We start from the raw sequence: 27,744 nt of genomic DNA, 5'->3' as shown, positions 1-27,744 counted from the left end.
AATGCCTAAAATAATTAATCATATAGAATCAGACATCGATGAGAACTAAGAAAAACAGACAATTGCTCAGCGTGATGAATTTATTTCCCCTTAACCTCCAAATCAGATACCAACTTCCTAAAGAGGGATTTGACCCATCCATTTTAGTGTCCTGTCATTCTCTCTTCTGTAGCTTCATACAGGAATCAACCTGTATGAAGGAATCAGTCTGAAATGTTGTATATTCAAACAAATATTGCAGTATACTGCAGCCAAAACATCAGCCCCAGGAACTGACCCAGAGATGTTAGCGTTTCATCCTGGGCTCCGTGAGTGTGTTCTGACTTAATCAGCTCTGCAAACACGACAGCTTTTTAACTAGCTTCCACAAAAAGACTCTCAAAATGTGTCCACTGTGTTTTATGTCACTTGTCAGTATAACACACATAATCAATCACTTGATACGGACAGAACTGAAAAAGGTTTAACTTAAAATCTAAGACACTGGGGCCAGGATGTCAGATACAGCCGTCCTTCCAAGCATGTCGGTGATGCAGCAGGCTCTTCCTTACGCTGAACTGTGAGGCTGCACACAAGAAAACCAGATCACCTCCTGTTGCATCTGATCGTCATGCTTTTATTATCAGGAGGAGACAGACATGTTCTTAAGAGTCAGCATTTTCACACGCGTGTAAATACAGGTGTGATCCCTGTTTTCATTCAATGTGAGTGAGATAAAGGCTGGGATCCTAAGTCCTGTAATGGTGATTGTGGTGATGATCAGTCACAGTCGACTGAAGCTCACCTTCGGCTCCACGCCAGACTAGTTCTTGGCTCCTCTCTTCCTCAGCACTGCTCCATCAGCAGCCTCTGAAACATCCCATCCACACATCGGTCCACAACATTCCATTCAACGTGTTTGTGCACAAAGTCAACCCTTACCTTTCTTGTCCTCTGATTCCATCCCTGTCAGCTGTGGGTCACCTGACCGAGCATCATCAGAGTCCATGTAGTAGTACTGATGGTTGGAAGGACCAAACCTCTGCAGATACACAGCAGCTTGTGAGTGTGTGTGAGTGTGTGTGTGTGTGCGCACGCGCGCATTTTAAGGTTGAACCCTTGTAAAATGGTCTCGATGCAGCTGAGGTGACCATCAATGAAGCCACCCAGTCATCCCAGTTGATTGAAGCACTTTTCTGCCACCTGGCGGCTGGACTGTAAACTACACCAGGTTGAGGCAGAAAGTGAACTGATTTGACCTCAAGCAGCAAAATCAATAAAATATATTAGAATCTATTTAACTGAGAGTGAAACTATATAATTATGTCTATATTCACATCAACAATCGGATGGATTAATGGATGGATGAAGGATGGATGTGTGAAGGATGATACCTTGTCAGGCCACCTGAGGCTAATAAAAAGCACGATGGGGAGGCCCACCATGAAGCAGTAGAGCCCCCAGAGCCATGGGTGTTGCTGGGTGGTGGACCAGAAGCTCTCAATCATGCCTGGAGACACATGTTCAGCAGTCAGTACAGCCGCTAGAGAACAGCACGTTAGTGCAGCTACAGGGATATGATCCAGGACCTCCAGCTCATGATGGTGGTTCTACTGGAGCTGAGAAAGAGGAAAAGCCTCTGCAGCATTGTGCCATAACTACCTAAACCAAACCAAAGGAACCGCTTGGATCTGAGAACAAGTCAGAGTTTGTTTTTCTGGTTGCTGACTCTTTGAGTTCCATGAAGACGTTTCACCTCTCATCCAAGAGGCTTCCTCAGTTTTAACTGACTGTTGGGGGTGGATCCTAGGAGCTCCGTTGTCTGGGGCTTTATGCCCCTGGTGGGGCCACTCATGGCAAACAGGTCCTAGGTGAGGGATCAGACAAAGCGCAGCCCATGACCCCCTAATGATGATAAACATTGGTGCCAAGTTTCCCTTGCCCGGATGCGGGTCACCGGGGCCCCCTCTTGGAGCCAGGCCTGGGGGTGGGGCACGTTGGCGAGCGCCTGGTGGCCGGACCTCTGCCCATGGGGTCCGGCCGGGCACAGCCCGAAGAGGCAACATGGGACCCTCTTCCCGTGGGCTCACCACCTGCAGGAGGGGCCAAGGGGGTCGGGTGCATTGTGTGTTGGGTAGCGGCCGAAGGCAGTGACCTTGGCGGTCTGATCCCTGGCTGCATAAACTGGCTCTAGGGACATGGAATGTCACCTCTGTGGTTGGAAAGGAGCCTGAGCTGGTGCGCGAGGTTGAGAAGTTCCGACTAGACATAGTTAGCCTCACCTTGAGGCACAGCAAGGGCTCTGGAACCAGTCTTCTCGAGAGGGGTTGGACTCTCTACCACTCTGGAGTTGCCGATGGGGAGAGGCGACGGGCAGGAGTGGCAATCCTCGTTGCTCCCCAGCTTAGTGCCTGTATATTGGAGTTTACCCCTGTGGATAAGAGGGCAGCCTCCCTTCGCCTTCGGGTGGGGGGACGGATCCTGACTGTTGTTAGTGCCTATGGCCCAAACAGCAGTTCAGCGTATCCACCCTTTTTGGAGTCCTTAGAGGGAGTGCTGGAGAGTGCTCCTTCTGTTGAAATGTCCCCTGATACAATGGGGTTCAATAGTAGCCATGTGTGAATGGCCTCTTCTCCTCCTGGGGAGGTGACAGGTGATGTCTCAGACCCCCACCTCTGGTTATTGCTGCTCTTTCCAGTTTGACAAAGATGGCTTCTTTCAATCCTCCCTCAAACCATCTGTCTTCCCTGGCCTGTACATCACTGTCCTCAAATGAGAGTCCTTTGTCCTTCAGATGTAAGTGGACTGCTGAGTTCTGGCCTGAGGAGTTGGCTCTTCTATGTTGGGCCATGCGCTTGTGAAGTGGTTATTTTGTCTCCCCAACATACAAGTCTGGGTCTTCCTCGCTGCACTGGACACTACAGACACTACGTTACTCTGTTTGTGTCTCAGTGTTTTGTCCTTTGGGTGGACGTGCTTCTGTCTCAGGGTGTTGGAGGGCTTGAAGTGCATCGGAATGTTTTGTTTGTTGAAAATCCTCCTGAGTTTCTCAGAAAGCCCTGCAATGTATGGAATGATGATGTTGTTCTGTATTTTGGCTGATTCTTCTGTGTCTCCTCTGGGTTTTCTAGAGGATTTGATGAAGGACCAACCAGGGCAGCCACATGTTTTGAGGTCTCCCTTTATGTTCTTCTGTTCTTCCTCCTTTCCCTCTGTTCTGGTGGTTATGTTCTGGGAGCGGTGGTGTCAGGTTCTGATGATACCTAGCTTGTGCTCCAGTGGGTGGTGGGAGTCAAAAAGAAGGTATTGATCCGTGTGGGTGGGTTTTCTGTAGATCTTGATGTTCAGGCTCCCGTCTCCTTTGACGTGCACAGCACAATCCAAGAAGAACAGACTTGTTCCTCTGACATCTTCCGGGGGGCATTTGATGTTTTTGTCTACAGTGTTGATATGTTCCGTGGAGGCTTCTACTTCCAGTGTTCTGATCTTGACCCATGTGTCATCCACATTTCCGTCCACAGTGGCTGGGAGCGGTTCCTGTGAAGGAAGTCAAGGCTCTGCTCTCCACTTGTATCCTCAATATATAGGTTGGCAACTATGGGAGACACGGGTGAGAGCCCATGTCTGTAGAAACTTTCCTGAAATTGAAAATAGGTGGTCATTAGGCAGACGTCCAGCAGTGCGCAAATATGGTCCAGAGTGAGGTTTGTCCTGGCGGCTAGTGGGTTATCCTGCAAGTGAAGAGAGGTGACATCATATGATACCGTTTCATCTGGCTCTAATATTACTTCCTTGACCTTGTTGGCAAAATCCTGTTAGTTTTAGATGTGCTCTGTGGTCTTTCCTAGAAGAGCCAACTCCTCAGGCCAGGACTCAGCAGTCCACCTGTATCTGAAGGATGAAAGACACTTGTTTGAGGACAGTGATGTACAGGTTTTGGCCAGTGAAGACAGACGGTTGAAGAGAGGAGTGAAAAAGAAGCCATCTATGTCAAACTAGAAAGACCTTCATTAACCAGAGGTGACATCACCTCTCACCTGTTTACAATACAGTGTTGAAAAACCTCCCCAGGAGGAGAAGAGGCCATTCACGCATGGCTACTAAGTCTAACCCATTGCGTCAAGAGAAGTGTCAACAACCTGCATAATGAGGGGTGGAACAACCAACAACCAAGTGACTGAAGCTACAAATGTGCTAATGTCTCCTGAAGAGTAGAATTAGCTGGAGCCCCAACAGTCAGAACTGATGAAGTGATGAAACGTCTTCATGGAACTCAAACAGTCCAGTTGATTCATCAACCAGAATTACCCTGACCTGGACGACTGAGAACCTCCACAGATAAATCAGATTGAGATAAAGCTGTAACCTGAAAGGGAACACAAAGAAAGCAGGAAACTTACTGTCAGTGCTGTTTCAGTGTCTACCTGCTGCTGCTGCTGCTTTGCTGCTGCTGCTGCTGCACAATCACCTGCTGTTGTCCTGCAGTCTAGAGGACTTTGCTCAAGTCAACCATTCCCTGCCCCCCCACCACCCCAACAGAGGCACAACCTGCCCCCCCCTTCCCACATAGAGGCTTCAGACTTTCACAGTCCACCCACTTGAAGAAGGGATGTTTGTTTACCTCCTACCAACCACACCTGTAGCTGTCCTACCTGTGCAGATAAACACTTATTGAGGGATTTCTGAGCCCTCGTGAAAGCAAAAATTATTACTGGCTCTAACCAGCCACTGTTCATTACCAATAAGTGGTTGATGATTAACTGCATTGAGAACACCACACCTCAGTCAGCTGTCGGAACTGTCAAAGGTTAGAGGAAACCTGTTATCAGCATTCATGGCTGACAAAGAGATAATCACACCGTCACATCCACTGTGTGTGTAAGCTACACCTAAACAGTTACCAGGTTTCTACCTGTGAAGAGAAAAATCTGCCTCTCCTCTCCTCTCCTCTCCCTTTATAGCTGTATGCTGGCCACTCTACTCTTATACCAGCAGCTTGTATTATTAATGTATTTCACTGGTCTCTGCCTAATTTCTCCTCCACCTGTCCTCCCCCTTCTCCTCTCTCTACCCCCCCCCCCAATCAGCAGGAGGGTCCCCCTACATGAGCCTGGTCGTGCTCAAGGTTTCTTCCTGTTAAAGGGGAGTTTTTCCTTGCCACTGTTGCTTGTTGGGGGTCAGGCCCTGGGATTCTGGAAAGTGACTAGAAACAGTATTGATTGTAACAGACTCTATATAAATAAGGATTGAAAGAGTCTTTAATACTTAGGTATCAACCTACCAAAAGATCTCACAAAATTATCAAAACACAATAATCTACCCATTTATAAAAAAAAAAAGAATAACAGCAGAATATAACTTCATTCCATTCCTTGGCTTTAGTTTTGAGGCTATTAAATTAATATACTGCCAAGCTTGTTACATTAATTTTATACACTACAAATAACCAATACAATGAAAAAACACTGAGGAAAAAAATGCCCCCATTCCCTTTTAGGCAATGACAATCTCCAGACCTGCTATGACTAACAAGGGTAATCCAGGGGTGAAATGGACCCTCACAACATGGAAAACTATCATGAAGTAAGACAAACTGGAGAGCAAAAACTAGACAGCTAACAGCCGTATGAGGTGCAATCAAAGATGAAAAACTGCTTCGTTTTGAACTGCTTAGCAGGACATATTTATTAGAAACAAGACTTCTATCAACATCTGCTGTTTCAGCATAACACTGATACAAACACTATAACAAAGATGAGTACAAGTGGATTAAACTGTTATAGTTGTTATAGTCACCTATAACTGAGATAACATGAATAGAACTGTTGTATAAGAATTTGAAATCACACTCAACCTCATATCTTAAAATAAAATGAGAGAAGGAAAGAGGGATAACTATATTGGACAAAAGAATGGACAACAACATGGAGGTATCAGCGGATGTGTACCAGCTCAGGGGAGGGATTCTGGCTGGAAAACCCTAATGAGCTGAAGTCCTGCTATGATAATAACTCTTATCCTAAATCCAAATCTCTTGGGTGGTGGCAAGAGGAGGAACCAGGAGAAGCCCTGGAGTGTGCACAGTGTGCAGACAACCACATAAGGAGCAAAAGCCACCATGTCATCGAAATGATCTTTTATACCATCATGATATTCACTCTCTAAAATAACCACAAAACATATCCAAGGTAGTTTTCTCTGTCAACTGGACTGGGTTTCTTCTCTTGAAGACGTTTCGCCTTCTATCCAGAAGGCTTCTTCAGTTCTCAGAAGAAACCCAGTCCAGTTGACAGAGAAAACTACCTTGGATACAATGACCTGGATGACTGAGAATTTACACAGACAACCACAAAACATAGTTTGGGGGATTTTTATTAGATGTGTAGTCTACTTTGATGTAAAACTTGGGGGTAAATTTGGTTTAATTTGTAAATTTTGTGGTAAATTTCCTTAAAAGAGACAGTAAAAAGTCACACCACTCTTTTGAACATAGTTTGAAGCAGAATGCAACAAAAGTGGCTGTTATTTTTAGCGCCAGCTTCTTTACAGAAGGCTTCCTACATAATGATCAACTGCAGCATTTTGCTCCCATAACGATGTTGCTATTTCAGAGCCAGAGGCTGATCTCACTTCACACACGTCACCACCACAAGCGCCCTCACTAACATCAGCAGCCGGCAGGAAGCTGCTGCCAGCGGCCACAATGGTGGTAGGGTTTTCAAGGATTGTAATCCTCTGTTTAAGTTGGAGCTGGGAAGAGGCGAACTCGCTCTGCAGACGGGCCACATGGGTCTGTAATTAGGAGACATGGTCAACATTATGACAACCAAAGACATGGGGATATTATGATGGGATCGTACGGCTGCCGACCTGCAGCTGGTCCAGGTTAGATTCCAACTTCTCCAGCTTTTCTTCGAGATTGTCTCCTGCGGACAAATTGACGTTCTCCAAAAGCCCCTCCTTCTGCAGAATATCTTGGCCCCTCTGTTCCAGTTGGGCCCTGGCTTCAGGAAACTCCTGCAGTGTGTCCATCAAGTTCTGTTTGGAAAGGCAGAACAGGTCCGAGTATCCCAGACTTTGGATGTTAGCTGTACGTCTGTTTCCCATTTTGCTGCCATTTATGTTCAGGATGCTGATTTCTCCAAAGCAACTTCCTGAGGTCAACACAGCCAGCTGGGTGATGCCATCCTCTCCCACCACCGCCAGCTTTCCATCCTTAATAATGTACATCTCCTTACCGACATCTCCCTTGAAGGAAAACAGGCACAAGAGACTTCAACAGTCAACAAAGATAATAAATTTATACATGTCATCCCTTTTCAGGGTCACAAAAGCTACATGTTTGAATGGGGACCGTTAAAGTTTTATTAGCACCACTATATTTCTTTTCAAATTAAACCGAATGTGTGACCTACAGAAATACATGGAGGCACCAGGGGCTCCTGCTGCTTGTTCAGGACCAGAAGAGGTGAATTACAATAAGCTGCCTTTTGTCATTATCTCATGTGTTTATTGGGTCTCTAATGTGCTTTAAAAATAGATGCAACTGAAAATAACTCCAATTTAATAAAGCTAAAGAATCTAGATGTTAAGAGCTCCTGGGACCCTCAAATTAGTCACAGACGACACCACAGTATCCTACGATGTCATCTCACTGTTCACCTGCATCCCAACATCTCATGCAGTTACCAAAGCAAGGAGGCGACTTGTCCAGGACAACACACTCACAGACAGGACTCAACTGTCCCCCAAACACATCTGCACCACCTACTATTGACATCCTGGAATTATGGGGTGGATGGATCTAACTGATGTCCATCTAATCCTTGTATTGAGGGAGTGTGAGGTTCCTTTGCGTGGCCTGCACGGGGTCATACTTGCTCTCCATGAGGGCTGGACTCCACCAGGGCTAGCCTTTGTCAACGATCCTTGTCATTTTTTTGGACAGAATTTCTTGTAGAAGCCAGGTGGGTCAGATGGTGAGAGGGTCAGGCTCAGAGGATGTCATCCAGCACCCTTGTTTAGACTGGATCACCCACTCAACCACCCAAGTATCTTGGGATGTTGTTCACCAATGAGGGCACAATGGGTCAGGACATTGAAAGATGGATCGGGGCAGCATCTGCAGTACTGCGAAAACACTCATTTGGTCTGTTGTGGTAAAGAGAGCTGAGCCAGAGGGCAAGGTTATCTAAGATGTTCCAAACCCCAACAATGGTCCGGAGCTTTGGGCAATTATGAAAAAACAAGATTGTAATACAAGCAGCTGAAACAACTTTCATTCATAGGGTGGCTGAGCTAAACCTTACACAAGGTGAGGCACTCAGAGGTCTGAAGGGAGCTCAAAGCAAAACTGTTACTTTTGGTTCAGCATCTTCCTCAAGCACTGCTTCTGAGCTCATTTTAATTAATATATTTCTATGAGCTCTGCCTATTCTCTCCTTTACCTGCCTTTTCCCCTTCTCCTCTCTCTCCAGCCCCCCAACTGCAGGAGGGTTTCCCCTGTATGTGCCTGGTCCTGCTCAAGGTTTCTTCCTGTTAAGGGGGAGTTTTTCCATTGCTACTGTTGCTTGTTGGGGGTCAGGCCCTGGGATTCTGTAAAGCGCCTGGAGACTATCTTAATTTTAACAGACACTCTATGAATAAAGATGGATTGATGTGATTGAAATGATGGGGCACACTTAACAAGCACTTCCCTGTGGTTTTCCAAATATGAGTGTTAATTAAGCAGGTAATTACAAAAGAGCTAACACTGACCTTCCTACATATGTAGTCTCCAGGACTGAAAACCTGCAGCTGAAGTTTTAGCACCAATTCTACGAGCAGGCCCGCCTCCCAGTCCTGGAAAATCCACACCTGTATGAATAATAACAGTTTGCAAAATATGATGATGAGAGCCAGACAATTACGGTAGTTGACAGACACAAACGATAATGCAGGAATTGACCTTTTTCAGCGTGTCCAAGTGAACATTGATAGCAATCTCTGCTCTCAGTTTGGTTGGCAGACTCCTGAAGACTTCCTGTTCATCTACTGTTTTCTGATTGGTCCAGATGTAGTCTAACCAGTGGATAACACGCTGCTCAAGACCCTTGCTCACATGCCTGAACTGCATGTAGTGTTTCAGGATGTCCACTCGATTCTGAAAGGTGGCTCTTGTTGCATTCATATTTGAAATCATAGCTCCGATATTACCCACGATGGAGGCAAAAATCAGCACGCCAACCTTGTCAGAAGAATCCAAATTAGTCATTTCCTTTAACTGAATTTCAATAAAATGCACTTTCCGATGTTGCCTTATGAAAGACTTACCAGAAAGTCAAAGATCATAAACAAAAATTCCTCATCTCTAACAGGAGGGGGAGTCTCTCCGATGGTTGTTAGGGTCAAAGTGGACCAGTACAGACAGTAAATGTAGCTCTGTCTCAGGGAAGCAGACATCGGATCGGATGCATTAGGATAAACCCATGAATCAGATCCAAGGCCCAGGAACTTGGAGAAGCTGTAATATACGCATGCGTTCCAGTGGATGATGACCAAAATGTACAGGACAAGTTTCCAAATGCGGAAAGCATTTGGGAAGCCAGTCCGTGTCTCCGTTCGCTCAAATAATTCAAAGAGGCGATACAGACGGAGAAGGCGATTGAAGCGCAGGAGAGGCGTATAGCTGATGCCAATGGTCAGATAAAAGAGATCAGTTGGAAGGATGGAGCAGATGTCAAGCTTACACAGCAAGGTTCCTGCATATTTCTGTCTTAGGCGCTTAAAATCCTTCACCATCAAGCCTTGCTCTAAGAACCCTGAGCAGGAGACATTAAGAACCAGAAATTAAACATTTCCATGCAGAAATTATATTTGGAGTCATTTCCTGTCAAGCACCTGTGTGGAGATGAACAACAATATCCAGGATGTAGATGCCATCACAGAAGTAGTCCAGTACTAACCACATGAACACATTCCTCCTCTGGAGCTCATCAAAACAGGCTCTACAGGAGGACATAAACCCAGATATTTCAGCAGCAGAGCTTACAGTAGTGTACAGTCACACACAGGTGACACACTGGTAGAAGCAGCCTCTTCCTGTATGCAAGTGCTATAGGTCAGAGGTATACCTTAAGACAAAAATGTGTGTGTGTGTTAGAGTTCTGGTCTGTAGCGCCACCCTCCACTGATCTACCGACCACAAAGAGCGTTTCAGCATCCAGGTTTCCAGTTACCACTGATTCCGTACAGACCTCCTTATAATTCCCAGCAACACTGTGATATAGTCAGGAACAACATGAGGTCCTGCACAGGAGATGCGTTTAAAAGAGCGAGACGGCTGAAAGCACAGTAGAATTTGAAGACCAATGCTAAAGTTGCAGCAGGCAACAATAATTAGAATGAAAGTAGACATGGACATTTCAAATGTTCTCTACGGTTGAATATGGTTATGAATGTTTGTTCGTAGTACGCTAGCATGTATGCAGGTGGGTCATCCAATGGACTATGTAATGAATTGCATGAGAAATTAAAAGTGATGAGTCATCACTGCTAACATTAACCGTGCATTATCACAGGCCATTTCTCTGTCAGAATGCTGATACACTGTGGAAAGACTTCCAACATTAGCACAGCCTGGCAATAAGAAACGTAATTCAGATCCTACATTGGTCAAATGTCAATGTTCTTGCTGGATCCAGCAGCCAGTTAGGCTAAACTAAAAGGATCAGTTAGCTTATGCAACATACTACGTATGTAGCTAAATATGTGATTTTTCATGATACACTTATTATTCCAAACATATCTAATGACATCACAATTATTAATGTAAGTGCATGGATTATGGATACCAACTGTGATTGTCTCTGACCTTACAACAAGCAGGGTCCAGTTATAGAGCACAGCAGCACCGATCACCATCAGCCAGTAATAGTAGGTATCATCAGACGGTGAGACCACTGTGGCCTTGCAACGCTTCTTCCTGAAGACAAAAGACACAGTCCATCGTTCTTTATCTACACATATTTAAAGAAGCAACTGTTTTACGTGTATCTGGAGGGTCCGTCTTTGTCGTCTGCCTCTGAGCCGGTGGGGCAAGGGCTGAATCTGCCCAGTGGTCCTGGTAGGTCCATGTCTGCAGGGCCTCTGAAGCGTTCCAGGAAAGAGTCTGGCCGCTCAGTTTCCTCAGTCAAAGTCTTCTGTGCCCAGTCTCGCAGAGTCATCACCATGGTGACGATCCTGAAGACAGGATCACACGTTGATGTGTAACGTTGGAATACGTTACAACTAACCCTGTTAGAACAGTCAGGAGGTTTCAATATAGATTACCGGTAGTAGTATTAATATTATTAGTATCAATCATGAGAATATTAATACAGAGTAATGACAGCTAATGACTTAATCTCTTATCACATTTATTACAATTAGGAGCAGACTAGAGATCATTCCCTAAGACACTGAGGGACTCGTGAACCCTTTATCATACTCCTGTGGTATTAAACAGAAAGGTTCCCCTATTCTATGTTGGAAATACAAGGAAAAATCAGCTGGGTCTGATAAAACAGAAGCGGATTCTTCTGCAGCCTGTGTACCTGGACAGGCCACCTCGCCTGCTAAAAGAGGTGGTGGAATTCATATCCTTTCTGTTGATGACGGCAATCCTCTGAAGCTCTGAAGATATGTCATCACTAACTGATTGTGCTCTGCAACACAACACCAACAAGATTTTCATCAGGAAAGCACCACACGCTGTCTCAAGGACACAGGGGGACACTTATGTTATCCTATGAATCTAATATCATTTGACAAACACACACAGAATTTTAGGTCCACAAAAGCCAAAATAATCTTTGGATGAGCTGCGTCTTCAGCCAGGAAATCAAAAAGCTCACAACACAACACGGCAGTTTTCAGTTTAAAGAAATGTAAATTTACAGCTATAAAATAACTTATTGTGATATGTTCCCCTGCTGGAGGATCTTTGCAAACCAGTGGTTGAATAAACGTTATTAACCTATTTTAAAAAGTCTGTAAACCAGGATGATTAAAGAAGCTATGTGTGTGTGTGTGTGTGTGTGTGTGTGTGTGTGGGTACCTGCTCATTGAGATGTCAGTATGCTCACTCTCTTCCTCTCTCCAGGTTCTCAATGACTGTCTGTGGAGATCCTGAACAGTATTTGTCATTCTGTGCTCACCAATGAATACATTTCACCGTTCGCAGGTTCATATGGAGTGTTGCCTACCAACCAACAAGGTCGACAATACACAGTGGAAGCCAGCTAGCTTAGGAATAATCATTATTATTAAATATAAGAAAGAAAAACCCACCTTTCTAAAGAATGGTGTGGCTGGGTCATCCATGTATCAGCTGGGGTTCACTCCACAGACGCGTGATTGGCAAGATGGACAGAATGAATACAAAGATCAATGGATGGATTGATGAATGGATGGATGGGGGACGCATCACATGGTGTCTGACAAAAGCTTAATTTCAATTGCAAATACAACGCGTGCTCCACCCACGCAGCATCTCTGAATTCATCAGGTCTTTGTCTTATGGGACTCATGTGGTTTCATCCACAAGGATGGAAATAATCAGACATGAATAGATGAATATGAGCTTTTGGTTTTAGTTACAAAGAGATCAATAGCAATAGTTTCCAAATACTGGGTTAAGCTTTCAGCACTGATTAAAATGACCTCATGACATTAAATCAAGATAGATCATTTTACAACATGGAAAAATTTCCATTTTTAAAGGTATAAGATATATTTATAGGATGCTAAATTGAAATGTTGCAAAGCACATTAGTTTAAACATACAAATCACTACGGATCAACAGCCACTGTAGGCCTTCTCTGCTGCCTCAACTGCAGCTCTTTTACTCCAAGGACTTTCAGGACTGGCAGAAGTGAATGGCAGTATGTCTCCTGCCATTCAGTAAGTCTAGTATTAAAGGTGAAGTCAGTAAAGGTCAGGAAAGCAGGGGGGTTGTTAATCAAGATGCCAAATGAGGGGGGAGGTATTTTTCACTGGGTTTCCCATCGCTTCCAATGTTCTGGTCATAAAGTCCATTCAGGCATAATTCATCAATCCTCTATTTAACCAGGTAAAAGACTCATTGAGATTGAAATTTCTTTTTCAAGGGCGACCTGGCCTCGAGAGCAGCTAAACAAAGTTACAGCCGTACATACACAGTGGAACAAAAGCAGTCACTATAATTAGGAATACAAATTACTAACAACATTTATGCCTCTGTGAACCATCACCTTATCGTGGTGGAGGAGTTTGTGTACCCTAATGAGCCTGGGAGCTATGCTGTCCGGGGCAGTTTGCCCCTGGTAGGGTCTCCCAAGGCAGATTGGTCCTAGGTGAAGGGTCAGACAAAGAATGGTTCAAGACCCACCATGAAACAACTAAAAGGGAAGCCGCGTACCCGGCCCGGAGGGTTACCGGGGCCCCACCCTGGAGCCAGGCCTGGGGCTGGGGCTCGATCACCAGGTGCTCGCCCCATGGCCCAGCCCGAACCAGCTATGTGGACACTCCAGTGGACCCACCACCCGCAGGAGGAGCATGAAGGGTCCGGTGCAGTGTGGATTGGGCGACGGACCAAGGCAGGGGCCTTGGCGGTCCGATCCTTGGTTATGGAAATTGGCTTTTGGAACATGGAACGTCACCTCACTGGCGGGGAAAGAGCTGGAGCTTGTGGGGGAGGTTGAGCATTACCGACTACCGTATTGGCCCGAATATAAGACGGTGTTTTTTGCATTGAAATAAGACTGAAAAAGTGGGGGTCGTCTTACATTCGGGGTCTAGACATTATACCCATTCACAACGCTAGATGGCGCCAGATATCTTCAAAGCGAATGCTGAACTTAACTCCCCAGGCAAAAGCGAACCCCTGTCACGAAGAAGAAAAATAAAAAATAGCGGTAAGAAAGAAAAGAGAAGAAAATAAGAGAAGAGATAACAGAAAATAGAGAAACGTAGCGACAATCTGGAGAAAAGTGGGTCGAAGATCGGCCAGGTTAACCGGCAGCTGAGGAGAAGTTATGATGCAAACTTCAAGATGATGGTGATAAATGAGGCAGAGTCTTCAAACAATTGCAAAGCGGCTGTGAAATATGGTGTCACAGAGTGTAATGTACGGAGATGGAGAGCTCAAAAAGATGGCCTAAAAAATGCTCACAGTCAGAGAAAAGCTTTCCGTGGTCCTCAGAGCGGCCGCTTCCAAGAGCTCGACAGGAGGGTGTGCGCTTACGTGGACGAGAAACGAAAGGACGGGATGCCCATCAGCAGAGCTGTCATTCAGCTCAAGGCCGTGGAAATAGCCAGAGAGCTGAACATACCCACGGCTGAGTTCAGAGCGAGCCTCGGCTGGTGGAAAAGAATGATGCGGCGTAACGGACTAACGCTGCGACGCAGAACAAGTCTCGCCCAGCGCCTGCCCTCTGACTCTGGAGAGCTGTTGTCTTTTCAGCGCTATGTGATCAGCTTAAGGAAAAGCACTCTTACCCACTGGATCAGATTGGCAATGCTGATCAGACACCTGCGTTTTTTGACATGCCAACACCTGTCACTGTACACAAGAAAGGTGAGAAATCTGTTATTATAAAATCCACTGGAAATGAGAAGAGCCGCGTTACCGTCATGTTAGCCTGCCTCGCAGACGGAACCAAGCTCCCTCCGTATGTGGTTTTAAAACGTAAGACAGTGCCTAATGAGGCAATGCCAGCTGGCATTATTGTACGTGCCCAGGAAAAGGGCTGGATGGAGACCGAGCTTGTAGTGGACTGGCTCAAGGTTGTGTGGGGCAGACGGCGTGGGGGACTCAGAAAAAAGAGGAACATGCGGATTTTGGATGCATTTTGTGGACACAAAAACAAGTGAAGGCGATGAACGGCGACTTAGTGATCATTCCGGGGGGAATGACAAGTCAGCTGCAGGTGTTGGATGTTGTGGTCAACAAACCATTCAAAGACAATCTGCCAAAGAAATACACAGAGTGGCTCCTGTCTGGTGATCACGCACTCACACCGACAGGAGAGATTCAGAAGCCTCCGGTACGTTTGCTCTGTGAGTGGATCCTCCACGCATGGGATGCAGTTTCCCCAAAGAGCATCATCCACGGGTTTAAGAAATGTTGCCTATCAAATGCCCTGGACGGCAGTGAGGATGACTTGCTGTGGGAGGAGCCAGAGGATGGGAGTGAGGAGTAATGTTCTGACATGACAGATCTCAGCTACTCTCAAGTTTAAACCAGTTTGCATTATTTTATTGCAATGTTTTTCCTTATTCAGATTTGTTTCAAGACTACAGTTACAGTTAGACTTCACTTTGATGGTTAATGCAGTTATTGCAATTTTGTTGTTTTATCACAGTAGATTGGTTTATTTACATTTCAAAAACCAGAAGCCATTCATTTACAAATGTGATTGCACTTTAGTTTACATATTTAAATGTTCAGCTATTAAGATGTGATAGACAGTTTTTGCATGATTTGAATGAGGCAAAATAACATGCTTTTTCTCTCAAATATATTGTTATAATCATTTGTTTCAGATGTACTGTAATTATTTTCTGTATAAAAATTAAATTTTTTCAAACTTGAGTCGTGAAAAAGAGGGGGTCGTCTTATAATCAGGGTCGTCTTATATTCGGGCCAATACTCAGACTCAATGTCCCCTACCGCCCTCGGAACATGATCAAAGCTCTGTCGGAGGTGGGAGTTGAAGACCAGCCTGACGGGTTCCTCCACCAAGCGTTCCCAACAGACCCTCACTAAGCGTTTGGGCCTGCCAGGTCCACGCGGTGGCTTCCCCCCCCACCTGATCCAACTCACCACCAGGTAGTGATCAGTTGACAGCTCTGCTCCTCTCTTCACCCGAGTGTCCAAAACATATGGCCGCAGATCAGCTGACACGACTATAAAGTCAATCATTGACCTACGGCCCAGGCCGTCATGGTGCCAAGAGCACCGATGAACAACCTTATGTTCGAACATGGTGTTAGTTATGGCCAAACTGCGACTAGCACAGAAGTCCAATAACTGAACACCACTCTGGTTCTGATCGGGCAGACCGTTCCTCCCAATCACGCCTTTCCAGGTCACGCTGTCGTTGCCCACGTGAGTGTTGAAGTCTCCCAGCAGCACGATGGAGTCCCCAGTTGGGACACTGTCCAGCGTCCGTCCTAGATCCTCCAAAAAGGGCGGGTACTCTGAACTATTGTTTGGTGCATACGCACAAACAACTGTCAGAACCCGTTCCTCGACCCGAAGGCGCAGGGAAGCAACCCTTTCACTCGACCGCGAGAACCCCAGCGTCGAACTAGAGAGTCTGGGGGCAAGCAAAAAGCCCACCCCCCGCTCTCTGTCTCTCACCCTGAGCAACTCCAGTGTAGAAGAGTGTCCAACCCCCATCAAGGACTTGGGTTCCTGAGCCGACGCTATGTGTGGAGGTGAGGCCGACCATATCGTTTTGTGGACTTGGAAAAGGCTTATGACCAGGTCCCCACCCTGTGGGGGGTGCTCCGGGAGTATGGGGTGGAGGGTCCCTTGATAAGGGCCGTCCAGTCCCTGTACCAAAGGAGCAGGAGTTTGGTCCAGATAGCCGGTTGTAAGTCGGACTCGTTCCCAGTGAGGGTTGGACTCCGCCAGGGCTGCCCTTTGTCACCGGTTCTGTTTATAACTTTTATGGACAGAATTTCTAGGCGCAGCCGGGGAGTGGAGGGTGTCGAGTTCGGTGGGCGGAGGATCTCGTCGCTGCTTTTTGCGGATGACGTAGTTCTTCTGGCGCCATCGAGCAGGGACCTCCAACAAATGCTGGGAGGGTTCGCAACCGAGTGTGAAGCGGCAGGGATGCGGATCAGCACCTCCAAGTCAGAGTCCATGGTCCTCGCTCGGAAAAAGGTAGAGTGCCTTCTCCGGGTTGGGGAGGAGGTCCTGCCCCAGGTGGAGGAGTTCAAGTATCTCGGAATCTTGTTCACGAGTGAGGGCAGGATGGAACGGGAGATCGACAGGCGGATCGGAGCGGCGTCAGCAGTGATGCGGGCGCTTAACCGATCCGTCGTGGTGAAGAGAGAGCTGAGCCGGAAGGCAAGGCTCTTGATTTACCGGTCGATCTACGTCCCAATCCTCACCTATGGCCATCAACGCTGGGTGATGACCGAAAGAACGAGATCGCGGATACAAGCGGCTGAAATGAGTTTCCTCCGCAGGGTGGCCGGGCTCAGCCTTAGAGATAGGGTGAGAAGCTCGGACATCCGGGAGGGGCTTGGAGTAGAACCGCTGCTCCTCCACATCGAGAGGAGTCAGTTGGGGTGGCTCAGGCATCTGGCTAGGATGCCTTCCGGACGCCTCCCTTTAGAGGTGTTCCGGACATGTCCCACCGGGAGGCGGCCTCGTGGCCGGCCCAGGACTAGGTGGAGAGATTACATCTCTTACAAGCTGCTGCCCCTGCGACCTGGATCCGGATAAGCGGGAGAAAACAAAATGAAACGAAATTTATGCTAAAATATGCGATGGAGCAAACTAATTTAAATAGTTTCAGCAATAAAACTAATTACAAATAGGTAGAATGTCTCTTGGTCCTTGAGAGTGGCCTGAAATTTCCCCAAAGTGATGTGTTCAGATCCTTCTGGAACAGGGGTGCAGGGTTAACCCAAGCACATCTGAAGGCTTTGTTACCCAGGTTTGTGTTGGAGAACCAACGTGTGGAGGACGTCCTGTGACTGTAAGTTAGAGCGACTGGAGTCTCTTCACATGTAGGAACACAAATAGGTGAAAAGCAGCCCAAGAAGAGATTTATACAAAAAAAAAAAAAAATCCATCAAGAACTAGGGACAAAGATGGACAGTTTGCTGTTTTATAGGAAGATGATGAGATTGACTCAACCAGTAATAAAATGTAAAGCACAGTGTGTCAGGTGCATTAAGAAAAAGCAAGTCTCCATAATTTACCAAGAGAATGAGAGTGGTCATGATCAAGCGTTTCCTAACTTGTAAGGAAAAACAGGACTTGTGTTCCACCTTGGTTTTCTCCAGGACCCGAAAGCAGTCAAACACAGTGGCACTCATCCAGCTTTTCCAAGAGCTCCAGAGAGGAGCAAACAAGGGAGTCCGATCCTGCACATTCTTCCCTCCAGCAGAGCAGCATGGAGACCATTGAGATGCAACAACACTGCAATGCTAGTGGACGGGCCCCGTCCTTAAATAGGTGGCCTGTAAATTGCCGACAGGTGCGTCTGCCTGCAGCGCCAGCTGTAGAAAATTACCGGCTCTTCCACGCCTCCTGCAGGAAGAAGCAAGTAGGACCACAACAAACCCCAATTTAAGTTTAAGCACTAATTTTACTATGTGTGACAAATTCTCATCAATCACAATACCCAGGTACTTATACCTCTCCTCTCTTAATTGATTGATCTCTCCTTTTAATATTAGACTTAAAACCTTCCTCTTTTTTTTAATCATACTTAGGGGGTCGTCTAATTATTATTACATCTTAGTTATGCTGCTATAGGCCGAGGCTGCCGGGGTCCAGAAACATGATCACCTGACAGGCCTCTGTCACCCTGCTGGTCTGGTCTCACCTGCTATTGTCTCTTTAGTATGCTTCACAGGTTTTGATAACTCTCTATTCCAGGAGAAAGGGAACTTCCACCTGTGAAGCATACATTTTCAAATTCAAACATATTTTTATGACAAATTAATAAGTTAGAATTTAAAAAATTAAAGTTCAATCTTAGGTATCCTGGCTGAAACTGGGGTCCACTTGATTATATCCTTGGACAGCATACGTTGTTAGCATAAGGTTGCACCTATATGTTACAGGACCCTTTTTGATCTGATCAACAGAGCTTTCGTCGTGACAATGGAAGTATGCTCAAACCCTACCAAAGTTAGGAATCTGGCAGCATCTAAAAGGGGAATGCTCAGGTTATTATGGTTTGGCTGAGTGTGACTGCTTTCACATGCACCCACACTCACTTGAATTGAGGCCAACAGAACCAGTGTTAATCTTTGGAAACAGCTTTTCTAGCCAGGGTCAATGCTGTCATGAAGTAGGGTACCCCAACCTGAAGATGAAGAGCTTCTAGTAGTTGGAATCCATTGGTAGAAACAATTTAAGGATAACATTTATTTTCTCTTCAACAATTTAGTAATAACATGAGATAAGTCCACAAAGAACATGAGAGACAGCACTGTAGTGCCTCCACCATGAGCAACAACTCTGTGCAGGCAGGAACACCCCCCCTTACAGTGTCAAAAAACACTTGTTTTGTTGGAGCAGAAGGTTTATTTGAAGGGTGTAGGATGAGATTCCATGTAAAGAATGAAGACAAGGGAAACAAAGTGTAACATGTAAAGAGCAGGGGTCGGTCTCCTTCAGTCACAAGGCTCTGCTGACATCTCCAGGTCAGACAGTAAAGTTCTGGAACAAACACAAGAGCTTTTAAAAAGAAAAACAAACAATACAGCTTTTAGATCAGCGCTAACAATAGCTTAGCATCTTAATGTGTGACCAGCAATTTAACATCTATGACATTCGGCTAACACAAAAAGTTTGGACAGCTCAACCTTTCAGTGCTTCATGAATAGCTTCACTTTCTTTATCAAAGTGGAGACAAGTTAGTCAATAAATCATGTAAAGTATATTCCCAGAAATTATTTTATTACATGTAAACACTTTAAATGAGCAAAAATTTAAAGGAGATTCACTGTTTTCTAGCACAAAGACGCAGAAAAGCATAATTAAAGGATAACTTTTGAAAACACACTCATCCTCCTCCTGAGTGCCATGTCTCAGCTTCCTCCTCCTCCTCACCTTTGCTCCTCAGTCAGGTCAAAGTCAGCCAGCACACTCCTGGCCAGCTTTTGGGTCACAGCCAGGCAGAATGTTGCAGAAAACTGGACAAGCTCCACAGCCCTCTGAGGAAGCTTTTCATCATGACACACTAACAGGAATTCCTCCAGCAGGCCCTCACTGCAGTGTGGGGAGGGAACACACACACAGGTTTAAAGCCAAGCACACTTCTTGTTGATAGACCAGTTGAGCACCAATTCTGGGGGTCTCAGAATCTCACAGTCATGTTGAGAACTCACGGAGGAACTCTGTTCTTGCACCTAAAGAGCTGCAGGACATCCCTGTGGAGACAAGCAAGCATGGACAGGTGCTGTTAGGACTCAAGGTAGCCGACTCTGGTGAGCAGGGAGACGCGTCCTCTCACCAGGCCTGCTGGCTCCGGTTTCCTCGCAGCAACAGACAAGTGATGCTGGAGAGGGAGGAGGTGCTCCACACCGGACCAGACCTCCCTGTGTCTCCGTCAAACACCCCCTTTATTTCCAGAGCACAACGTGCAAAACGTTCTTGGACCTATATAGAGATGCCAGACACACACTGACAGCTTGCAGCTCTTTGATTTTCACATTTGAGTGTCATGTGACCCCAGACCTCAGGCGCATGCTGCTCTCGGGCCATCAGAGTGAGCAGCTCCTCCACCAGGTCCGCTTTGTTGTCATGAGCCAGAGAGCGGATGTCTGTAAACGATGCAACACATTCGTCTCAGTAATTTAAACTCAAATTCATTTTAAACTTAAATGTTTTGGAAAGTTTTAAGTTATCAGAAGAAATGTGCTTTCAAGGATTGCAGGTCAACTTTATAAAAGAGTTAAGAATAGCTTTTTCCTTCTACCAACAGCCGAGGCCAGCAAGTATGCTAGCTTTCATTTGATGAGTCGGGGCTTCTCACACGTATGCATGATCACATGAGGCCCAGGAGCAGGATGTTGTTATGCCAACATCACAGGCCAACGGGCTGATTGGATCTCATCAATGAGCACGTGTGTATGTACAGGAGCTTCAGACCTGTCCTGTGTGTCTATGTAAAGGGGCCCTGTGACGTTTGAAGGGGCTTCATTCTAAAAACATTTCTCTTTTAATCCCCTTAACCATGGGGACACCTCCGACCTGGCTGAACATGATGTCTGAACTCACCCTTCCACACAGAGGGCAGCATCTCCAGACGGTTGTCCGTGTCCAAAGCCTGCAGTAGGTCCATCAAACCCTGAGGTCTTGGGTAGTACAGCTGGAAAAGGACCACATTAAATCATGTCCAGTTCATTTCCACAGTACAGAAGATGCAGCAGGTTCTCTGGATCATCAGCCTAATCAGAAGGAGCAGAATGGATTGGTCTCCATCACAGTAAAGCAGAGTGGTACTGACCGAGGGGACGAGGCAGTGGTACCACTTCAGAACTACGTCCACGTGCTCCATCATGCACAGAAGGGTGAAGAACCGGCCACTGAAGAACAAACATCATCATCATCCTGAAGACATCATTTACACGTGGAGACCATTGATTTAAGCTCAGATGCTTCCCCCTACTAGTAAATATTCTGTTTAGAGGAATCTCCCAGAAGTCTCCAGTTCTCCCCAACCTCCACCAGACTTTGGACATTATAAGCAAGATCCAAGTCTTTGTTTTCCAGACACTGTTAGGACACAAATGGAGAGGAACCAAGGTCAGGTAGAGCAGTGTTTTTCAACCTTTTTCGAGCCAAGGCACATTTCTTTCATTAAACAGATCCCGCGGCAAACCACCAGCTGAAGACGTGGGGGAAAAAAGCTTATATTAACAATATAAGGGTTATATTGTTAATATAAGCTTTTTTTAACATTGAAGAATGACATATTATAAAATCTTGAATAGGAATCAAATAAACACAAAGAAAAAAGTATTTTACAATCTTTCATATTTATTCTCACTCAGCGTGAAACCTGGGCCTGTTTGGATGAACATAGAGCTGATATCCTGGCAGGAATTGATGAAAGACACACACGAAGCTCTTCCTCCACAGCTCTCAGTCTTTCTCTGGTTTTAGTTTTTACAGCAGTCAGGCTTGAAAAGCTCACCTCACACACCTCCTCCTCAAGAGTTTTCAAATGTTTAACTATTATCTCACCCAGTGCAGCAGTATTAACATCTTGCCATTTATTGGCGAGTGTGAACATTTCAAGATTCCCACTTTCCACATGCTGCTGCCAGAGTTGCACCTTTCAACGGAATCCTTTTATTTTATCTGTACTTTCGGCCTTGCATTCGTCTGTTCAGTTCATTCAGATGATGAAAAATATCTGCCAGGTATGCCAGCCTTGCATACCACTCATCACTTGCATGCAGCTTTGCGTAATCTGACCCCTCATTTGTCAGAAACATTTTAAGTTCCTCTCGCAGCTCATAAACATGGGCCAGCACCTTGCCACGCGACAACCATCGGACATCCGTATGAAACAGCAAGGCTTTATGCTCCGCTCCCATTTCCTCACACAAAGCCACAAATATGCAACTTTTCACAGGTTGTGACTTCACAAAGTTTATGATGCATACAACATCATCCAACACAGGAACGAGGTCTGCTGGTAAAGTCTTGGCTATGAGGGTTTCGCGGTGTAAAAAACAGTGCGTAATGATCACATTTGGGTTTTTTGCTGCTGTCACCTACTGGTATGGAGGAGTACTACATGATTACTCTGCCAGGCGCTAGACCACACTTTTTTTGGATAATTGGATAATTTCCCACGGCACACCTGACAGTATCTCGCGGCACACCAGTGGTTGAAAAACACTGAGGTAGAGGACATGCAGCAGTGGCAATAATGAAGACCATCCAAATGCAAACATTGCTATCAACGACCATTAAACGAACATAAACAAGCGTCATTAGGGCTGGGATTAATATTTACATCAAACAGTGTGGAATAACTTACTATTCTCATGGCCTGGGAGAAGAAGTGCACTGAAAAAAAAAAAAAAACTGTCAAAGAGGAACCACTGACTTTTCTACCTCAGGTAGCGCTTCACCTGTGGATGTAACCTTAACTCTTTTCTTTAGCAAAATGTGACAAAAAAATTGACCAAGATTTAATGACACCTCATTCAAAACATAGAAAAGTTACATAGACAAAAGTTTCTCCCTGGCACCCCCTGTTGTCTAACATGAGTATCATCACTCATTTTTAATACCACAAATTTAATCCTGATAGATTTATGTGGCCATTTAACCGTCTGGTCACGAATCGTTACATCCCCATTATACACTATACTATACCATAGTATCCTGAGAGTATACCATACCATCATCAGGGTCCCGGCATTCCAGGCTTCTTCCCATCAGCTCTGACAACACCTCCTGCAAAATGTCTGTATTTTGGGCTAACAAAGGAAGAAACAATGAATAATAACACGTGATGTACGTACATGTGTGTGTGTGTATAACATACATGCTTTGTAGAAGACAGCCAGAAGGTGGTGATAAGAGGCCAGGCTGGGAGCTGAAAAAAAAGCGTTAATTCTAGTCTAGAGGGACTCAAAGGAGCCAGTGAACCATGCAACAGTGAGAACATTTACCTATTCCCAGAGCTTTCATCTCACTGATGGTTTGCAGAGCGTGAGCTCTAGCTAGATGTCCACAGTGCTTCAGAGCCTTCAGGACAGCGTTGAACGTCTGCAGGTTGGGCTGAACCTTCTGCTGATTCATCTGCTTCAGCAAGTCCTGGTGCCAACACAGACCTCCATTACTACAGCAGCAGACACATACAGGTCCACACAGAGACAAAGGCCAGCTTACACAGATCAAGTCCCATTTGTCGTTGTGTCCGTCTCGGACCTCTGAAGCCGCCAAGAGGAGACTGTTGAATGTGTGGACATCAGCTGGAAAGGCAGACCTCAGTTATTCACCTGCAGCTCATCAAAGTGCATTTTACTGACCTGGTGCATCTCTCCTGAACACCAAGCAGTTGCCTCCAGAATCAACCGGCAGCCATGTTGGCTGACACCTCTTCTGCTGCTGCCACACCCACAAGCATCTCCAACATGTGCTTAGTACAGGTATCGTTTGACCCAGATATAAAGGGACAAAAGGGTAATCTCACTTGAATTTTTTGTAGCCAACCCCCAAAATGACTGGATTCACAATGGTTGGACAGAGTCTCTGGTCTGTGTTTGCTGTATCTCAAAGTCAATGCAATGAGATCTAACCTACATGGGCTTCAAGTACAGGTCTTCAGGCTCCCCCTCCCTCCATGACAATGTAATGTCGTTCACTGTTCCAAGCAAAATCTCCAACTCAAAGTTGCTAATTTTACTGAACGAGTCCCTAACAAAGTCTGAAAAGTTGCTGTGTATGGGAGCAGCAGTGGCAGCTGAGAGCGATAATGGCAGCAGGGAGCAGTAGTGGCAGCTACAGAAGGGCCCCAAGGGGACGTGCATCTGTGATGGCTGGGCCTCAGTAATCCTCATGAGAGAAGAGATGCACCAGCATCAGGATAAGGACATTTACTCACCAACCAGCCTGTTGTTCAACAGGTCTGTGTACAAGCTGAAGGCCTTTGATGGGGCTCCATGCTAGAGAAAAGAAGAGAAAATATGAGTGGCATCACAGCAGTGGCTCCAGGGGCCAGCACATGACCGCGGGCCTACCTTCACCATGCCTCTGATGAGAGTGCAGTAGCTATGCGAATCTCTCTCAGGCAGCAGCTTAAAGATTCTCTCTGCATTATTGTTCTCTTTCCATGATGACTTCAAAGCTGAAGCCTGGCGGAGACTTGGTTTATTCATCTGTCGCCCTTCAGCTGATGCCTCCTGACAATAGTAAAGACATACATATCATAACACATATACTACATACATACATACTGTACATACAATGCATGCAGGAGGGCTAAATGTTCACTGTCAGGATGTAACCTATGAACAAACATACCTACACATGTCCACGCACCCACCCATCATCCACCGTACCTATGCTAGACTGTACGTATACCTAAACACATATATTGATGCTAGCTAGCAAGATCAACTCACTGTGTCCTCAGTCTGTGGCCCCCCCTCTGGTGCAGGGTCTCTGTCCCCATAAAAGCATATCAAGTCCAACAATTGGTGGGTGGTTTCCATAGAGATGGCTGTGCCTGTAGGGTGTCAGATTGGAGTTTTTCTGTGCTCTTTCAGGACAGGGAGGTGTCTTTGCAGAGCTGTGTAGCTACCAGTTTGCAGCAGTTGGTCGTACAGCTCCACGGCAGCTGTAACCTTCCTGAGCTGGACTCGTTCTCTCAGAGCCTCCTCGGTCACCTCCTCCAGGTGTGGAGCAACAGTCTCTGGCATGAGACACTATAACGTTTGGAGAAACCCAAAAACTTTAATCACACAGTTAAAACAACACAACTAAAGAAAACAACGCACCAGCTTTCATCAGTGTATGCATTTGTAAGAACTTGTGACAGGGGGACAACTGTCTGTCATGGCAGGACAACCAAGGACAGACAGGCATTGACCCCACCACACCAAGTCCCAAACACACACGCTCTTTGAAAACAGACTTCACTCCAGTGAGGGTTCTTACAGGAATAGGTGGCTCAGCAAAGTCTTTGGTGAAGAACTTCGAATGATTGTTGACAAAAAACTTGGCCGCAGCTCTTCCAGACGCTTGAGAAAGAGAGAACAGCTTCTATTCTCACACACACACACACACACACACACACACACACACACACACACACACACACACACACACACACACACACACACACACACACACACACACACACACACACACACACACACACACACGTTAGGACAGATGCTGAAAAGACTATTTTCCATCTGGAATACAGCAACCCTTCCATAGATGTGACTTCGTTGAGGCTGTTTGAGTTCACATCAGGACTGTCTGAGGGGCCAAGAAGACTCGATATGATGGCCCTTCATCCTCAAGATGTTTGCATAATTTGCTAATAATTGAGTTTTAAATAAATAGAACGCAACAAAAGCAAAAGAACGGATATTCTTCATACGTACAAAGTCGGTAGAGCTTCGAGGGCTGAGGTAGGGGTCATCCTGGAACTGGTAGGCATATGCTGTTGGGTCCTGGGGGGCACATCACCATTAGGGGTCACACAGCATCTTACTGGGCTAAAAGGAACAAAACATCTCCGTCCCTCCCTCCCTCCACCATCCCACCTTATCCATTCACCATCCCTCCCTCCTCCCTCATCTCTCCATCATCCCACAAGCCCTCCCTGATCCTCCCTCCTCCTCCTCTCAAAGGCCAATCCCTCATGTAAAATAAATTTGGCGTGTCGCTTACATGAGTTCACATGAACACTCCACCCAGCTCAGCACATAACTGTTTAATCATACATGTATGAGCAGATCTTACCTTGTTTACAGTGAGGGCCAGAGCCTCCAGCACCGCCTCTTTACTCCTATGAAAGAAGAGCTAGACTTGTTCACTCCTGTAAGACTCTGGTTAGAAAAAATGGGCATCTGTAACCACAGTCGTGGTCGTATTCAGTCGCTCCTAGGGTGTAAAATGCACGCTGTATAAAAAGATAGCAACACTCACCAGGTCTTCTTCCTGGGGATGGAAAGAATCTCTACTGAGGCTAAATCAGCAGAAACCATTCATGATTAAACATGATATGAAAGACTGTCTGACACTGTTTTACACACACACAAGCTCAACCTGACAAATAAGACAAACCTGAATCATGTACTTCACTGTTAAAAATTTAACTAAGACTTTTGCTAAAAAGGTGTTTTTACTTTTTTTTTTTTTTTAAACAGTAACTAATTATTTTTTATGGTGAAGGTTTAAAGTATATCTGTATATCACATGTGTGGTTTATAGTAAAGATGCATAATTTTATTTAAGTTCCTAACATAAAGCACTTAGAATGAGCAGTTTTATTCCAGATTACCTTTATCAGATTCTAAACTGTTCTGTTGAGAGGAAGCCCTGCAGAGGAAAAGTACAACTAAATCATTCTTGCAATCAAATGATACTTATTTATAAAAAATGAAAAATGACTGCAAAGACAATAAAACAGGCATTTGTATAATTGCACCTCAACATTACAGAATTAAAGGAAGAAAGAGAACATTAAAAGGTCTCTATAACCCAATAATCTGGGCAGTACCACCAGTTTAATCCCACTAAAATCAGATCAGAACCTCAATATTCTGGACCATAAAGGAGAAAATGAAGGAGCCACATTTCAAGGGCCCCCAGGAACGAGCCAGGGGCCTGAAGAGGTGTAGGTAGGGGTCATGGCAGGGATGTGGAGCAAACCAAGCCCACGGTGCTAGTGAAAGGCAGCGACCTGCAGAGGTCCCCCAATCACCGGCAAACTCAAACCAGGATGGCTTTCAGATTAATCTCAACATGTGGAAAAACCGAGCCGAGAGACAACCGGGTTGTTTGAATAACTGAACAAATCTGACGTCTCCTATGTTCTATTCAGTCCGGTTGCTCTCTAATAGATGCTAATGGTTCGCTTTGACCTAGATTAATGACGACCTACGTGTTTACATGAAACGCGATGTTAGCCCCCAACCGATGCTAACAACCACCCGCAATCAGGATAACTCTCTCCTGTAACAGTCGCATGGTTTCTTACCTGTAACACAAGAACTGCCCCAAATGAGTCCGCAAAAATGTACATGTACGTCTACTGGGGGCGGCCATGTTGTCGCACTGGAGGCAGCTTCTTCTGCTGCTGCCGCTTCTTCTTGTGTTTCACTGACGGTTGTCAAACAACTAATTGGTGCATTACCGCCACCAGCTGGAGTGTTGTATTTATTATATATATTTTTTATAATAATTCTTTAAATTATAATCTGCCAATCAACGTTGCAAGTCCAAGGAACTGAAACAAAATTCTATCACACTTCCTGAGTTCTGTATTACCGGTATGTCTTTCTGCTTCATACTTGGTAGTAGAGGAGTA

The 27,744-nt window shown here is 45.6% G+C and overlaps 2 protein-coding genes and 1 long non-coding RNA gene across 5 annotated transcripts; all 3 read right to left on the bottom strand.

Moving 5' to 3' along the window:
• Positions 1–66: 66 nt before the first annotated feature.
• On the bottom strand, positions 67–4,534 carry LOC105418504 (uncharacterized). Of its 2 annotated transcripts, XR_003890804.1 has the most exons (6): positions 4,380–4,451; positions 3,777–3,870; positions 1,374–1,489; positions 922–1,021; positions 785–849; positions 67–565 (listed from the first exon to the last, which is right to left on the bottom strand). It is a non-coding gene; the product is annotated as an uncharacterized lncRNA (long non-coding RNA). The 2 variants fall into 2 exon arrangements; XR_965691.2 differs by lacking the exon at positions 3,777–3,870 and having other exon boundaries at positions 4,380–4,534.
• Positions 4,535–5,319: 785 nt separating this feature from the next.
• Positions 5,320–13,307, bottom strand: LOC101079334 (cyclic nucleotide-gated olfactory channel-like). 2 transcript variants are annotated; one of them, XM_029847292.1, is made up of 11 exons: positions 12,289–13,307; positions 12,056–12,199; positions 11,553–11,663; positions 11,008–11,199; positions 10,832–10,942; positions 9,859–9,965; positions 9,292–9,779; positions 8,927–9,205; positions 8,737–8,835; positions 6,850–7,227; positions 5,320–6,771 (listed from the first exon to the last, which is right to left on the bottom strand). In XM_029847292.1, the coding sequence occupies exons 2-11, from the start codon at positions 12,142–12,144 to the stop codon at positions 6,523–6,525; spliced, it is 2,103 nt and encodes a 700-aa protein (XP_029703152.1). In that variant the 5' UTR covers positions 12,145–12,199; positions 12,289–13,307; the 3' UTR covers positions 5,320–6,522. The 2 variants fall into 2 exon arrangements, with proteins under 2 accessions (XP_029703152.1, XP_029703151.1); XM_029847291.1 differs by having other exon boundaries at positions 12,056–12,126.
• Positions 13,308–19,236: 5,929 nt separating this feature from the next.
• Positions 19,237–27,548, bottom strand: ptcd3 (pentatricopeptide repeat domain 3). The gene is made up of 23 exons (XM_011618108.2): positions 27,415–27,548; positions 26,716–26,753; positions 26,361–26,400; positions 26,175–26,220; positions 25,814–25,882; positions 25,359–25,463; positions 25,003–25,126; positions 24,824–24,927; positions 24,440–24,601; positions 24,304–24,364; positions 23,589–23,671; positions 23,369–23,513; positions 23,242–23,292; positions 23,096–23,173; positions 22,729–22,757; positions 21,346–21,452; positions 21,184–21,262; positions 20,955–21,045; positions 20,412–20,497; positions 20,188–20,333; positions 20,063–20,104; positions 19,785–19,943; positions 19,237–19,391 (listed from the first exon to the last, which is right to left on the bottom strand). The coding sequence occupies exons 1-23, from the start codon at positions 27,480–27,482 to the stop codon at positions 19,346–19,348; spliced, it is 1,959 nt and encodes a 652-aa protein (XP_011616410.2). The 5' UTR covers positions 27,483–27,548; the 3' UTR covers positions 19,237–19,345.
• Between the last annotated feature and the right edge of the window lie 196 nt (positions 27,549–27,744).

The sequence above is a fragment of the Takifugu rubripes genome, chromosome 14 (genome assembly GCF_901000725.2).
Source record: "Takifugu rubripes chromosome 14, fTakRub1.2, whole genome shotgun sequence".
In the NCBI taxonomy this organism is placed as follows: Eukaryota; Metazoa; Chordata; class Actinopteri; order Tetraodontiformes; family Tetraodontidae; genus Takifugu; species Takifugu rubripes.
Note: the sequence above shows the minus strand (reverse complement) of the source record. Positions and strands in the feature narration are given on the sequence as shown.

Bases quoted from the DNA above. Each gene is read 5' to 3' on its own strand.
- LOC101079334 (XM_029847291.1), bottom strand. From the start codon at position 12,321: ATGGATGACCCAGCCACACCATTCTTTAGAAAG. The intron at 11,664-12,055 runs GTACCCACACAC...GTTGTGTTGCAG, and splicing joins ACTGACATCTCAATGAGCAG to AGCACAATCAGTTAGTGATG. The intron at 9,206-9,291 runs GTAAGTCTTTCA...TCTTCTGACAAG, and splicing joins TTATGATCTTTGACTTTCTG to GTTGGCGTGCTGATTTTTGC.
- ptcd3 (XM_011618108.2), bottom strand. From the start codon at position 27,482: ATGGCCGCCCCCAGTAGACGTACATGTACATTTTTGCGGACTCATTTG. The intron at 26,221-26,360 runs GTGAGTGTTGCT...CTTCTTTCATAG, and splicing joins ATCCCCAGGAAGAAGACCTG to GAGTAAAGAGGCGGTGCTGG. The intron at 25,127-25,358 runs GTAAGAACCCTC...CAAACGTTATAG, and splicing joins TTGCTGAGCCACCTATTCCT to TGTCTCATGCCAGAGACTGT.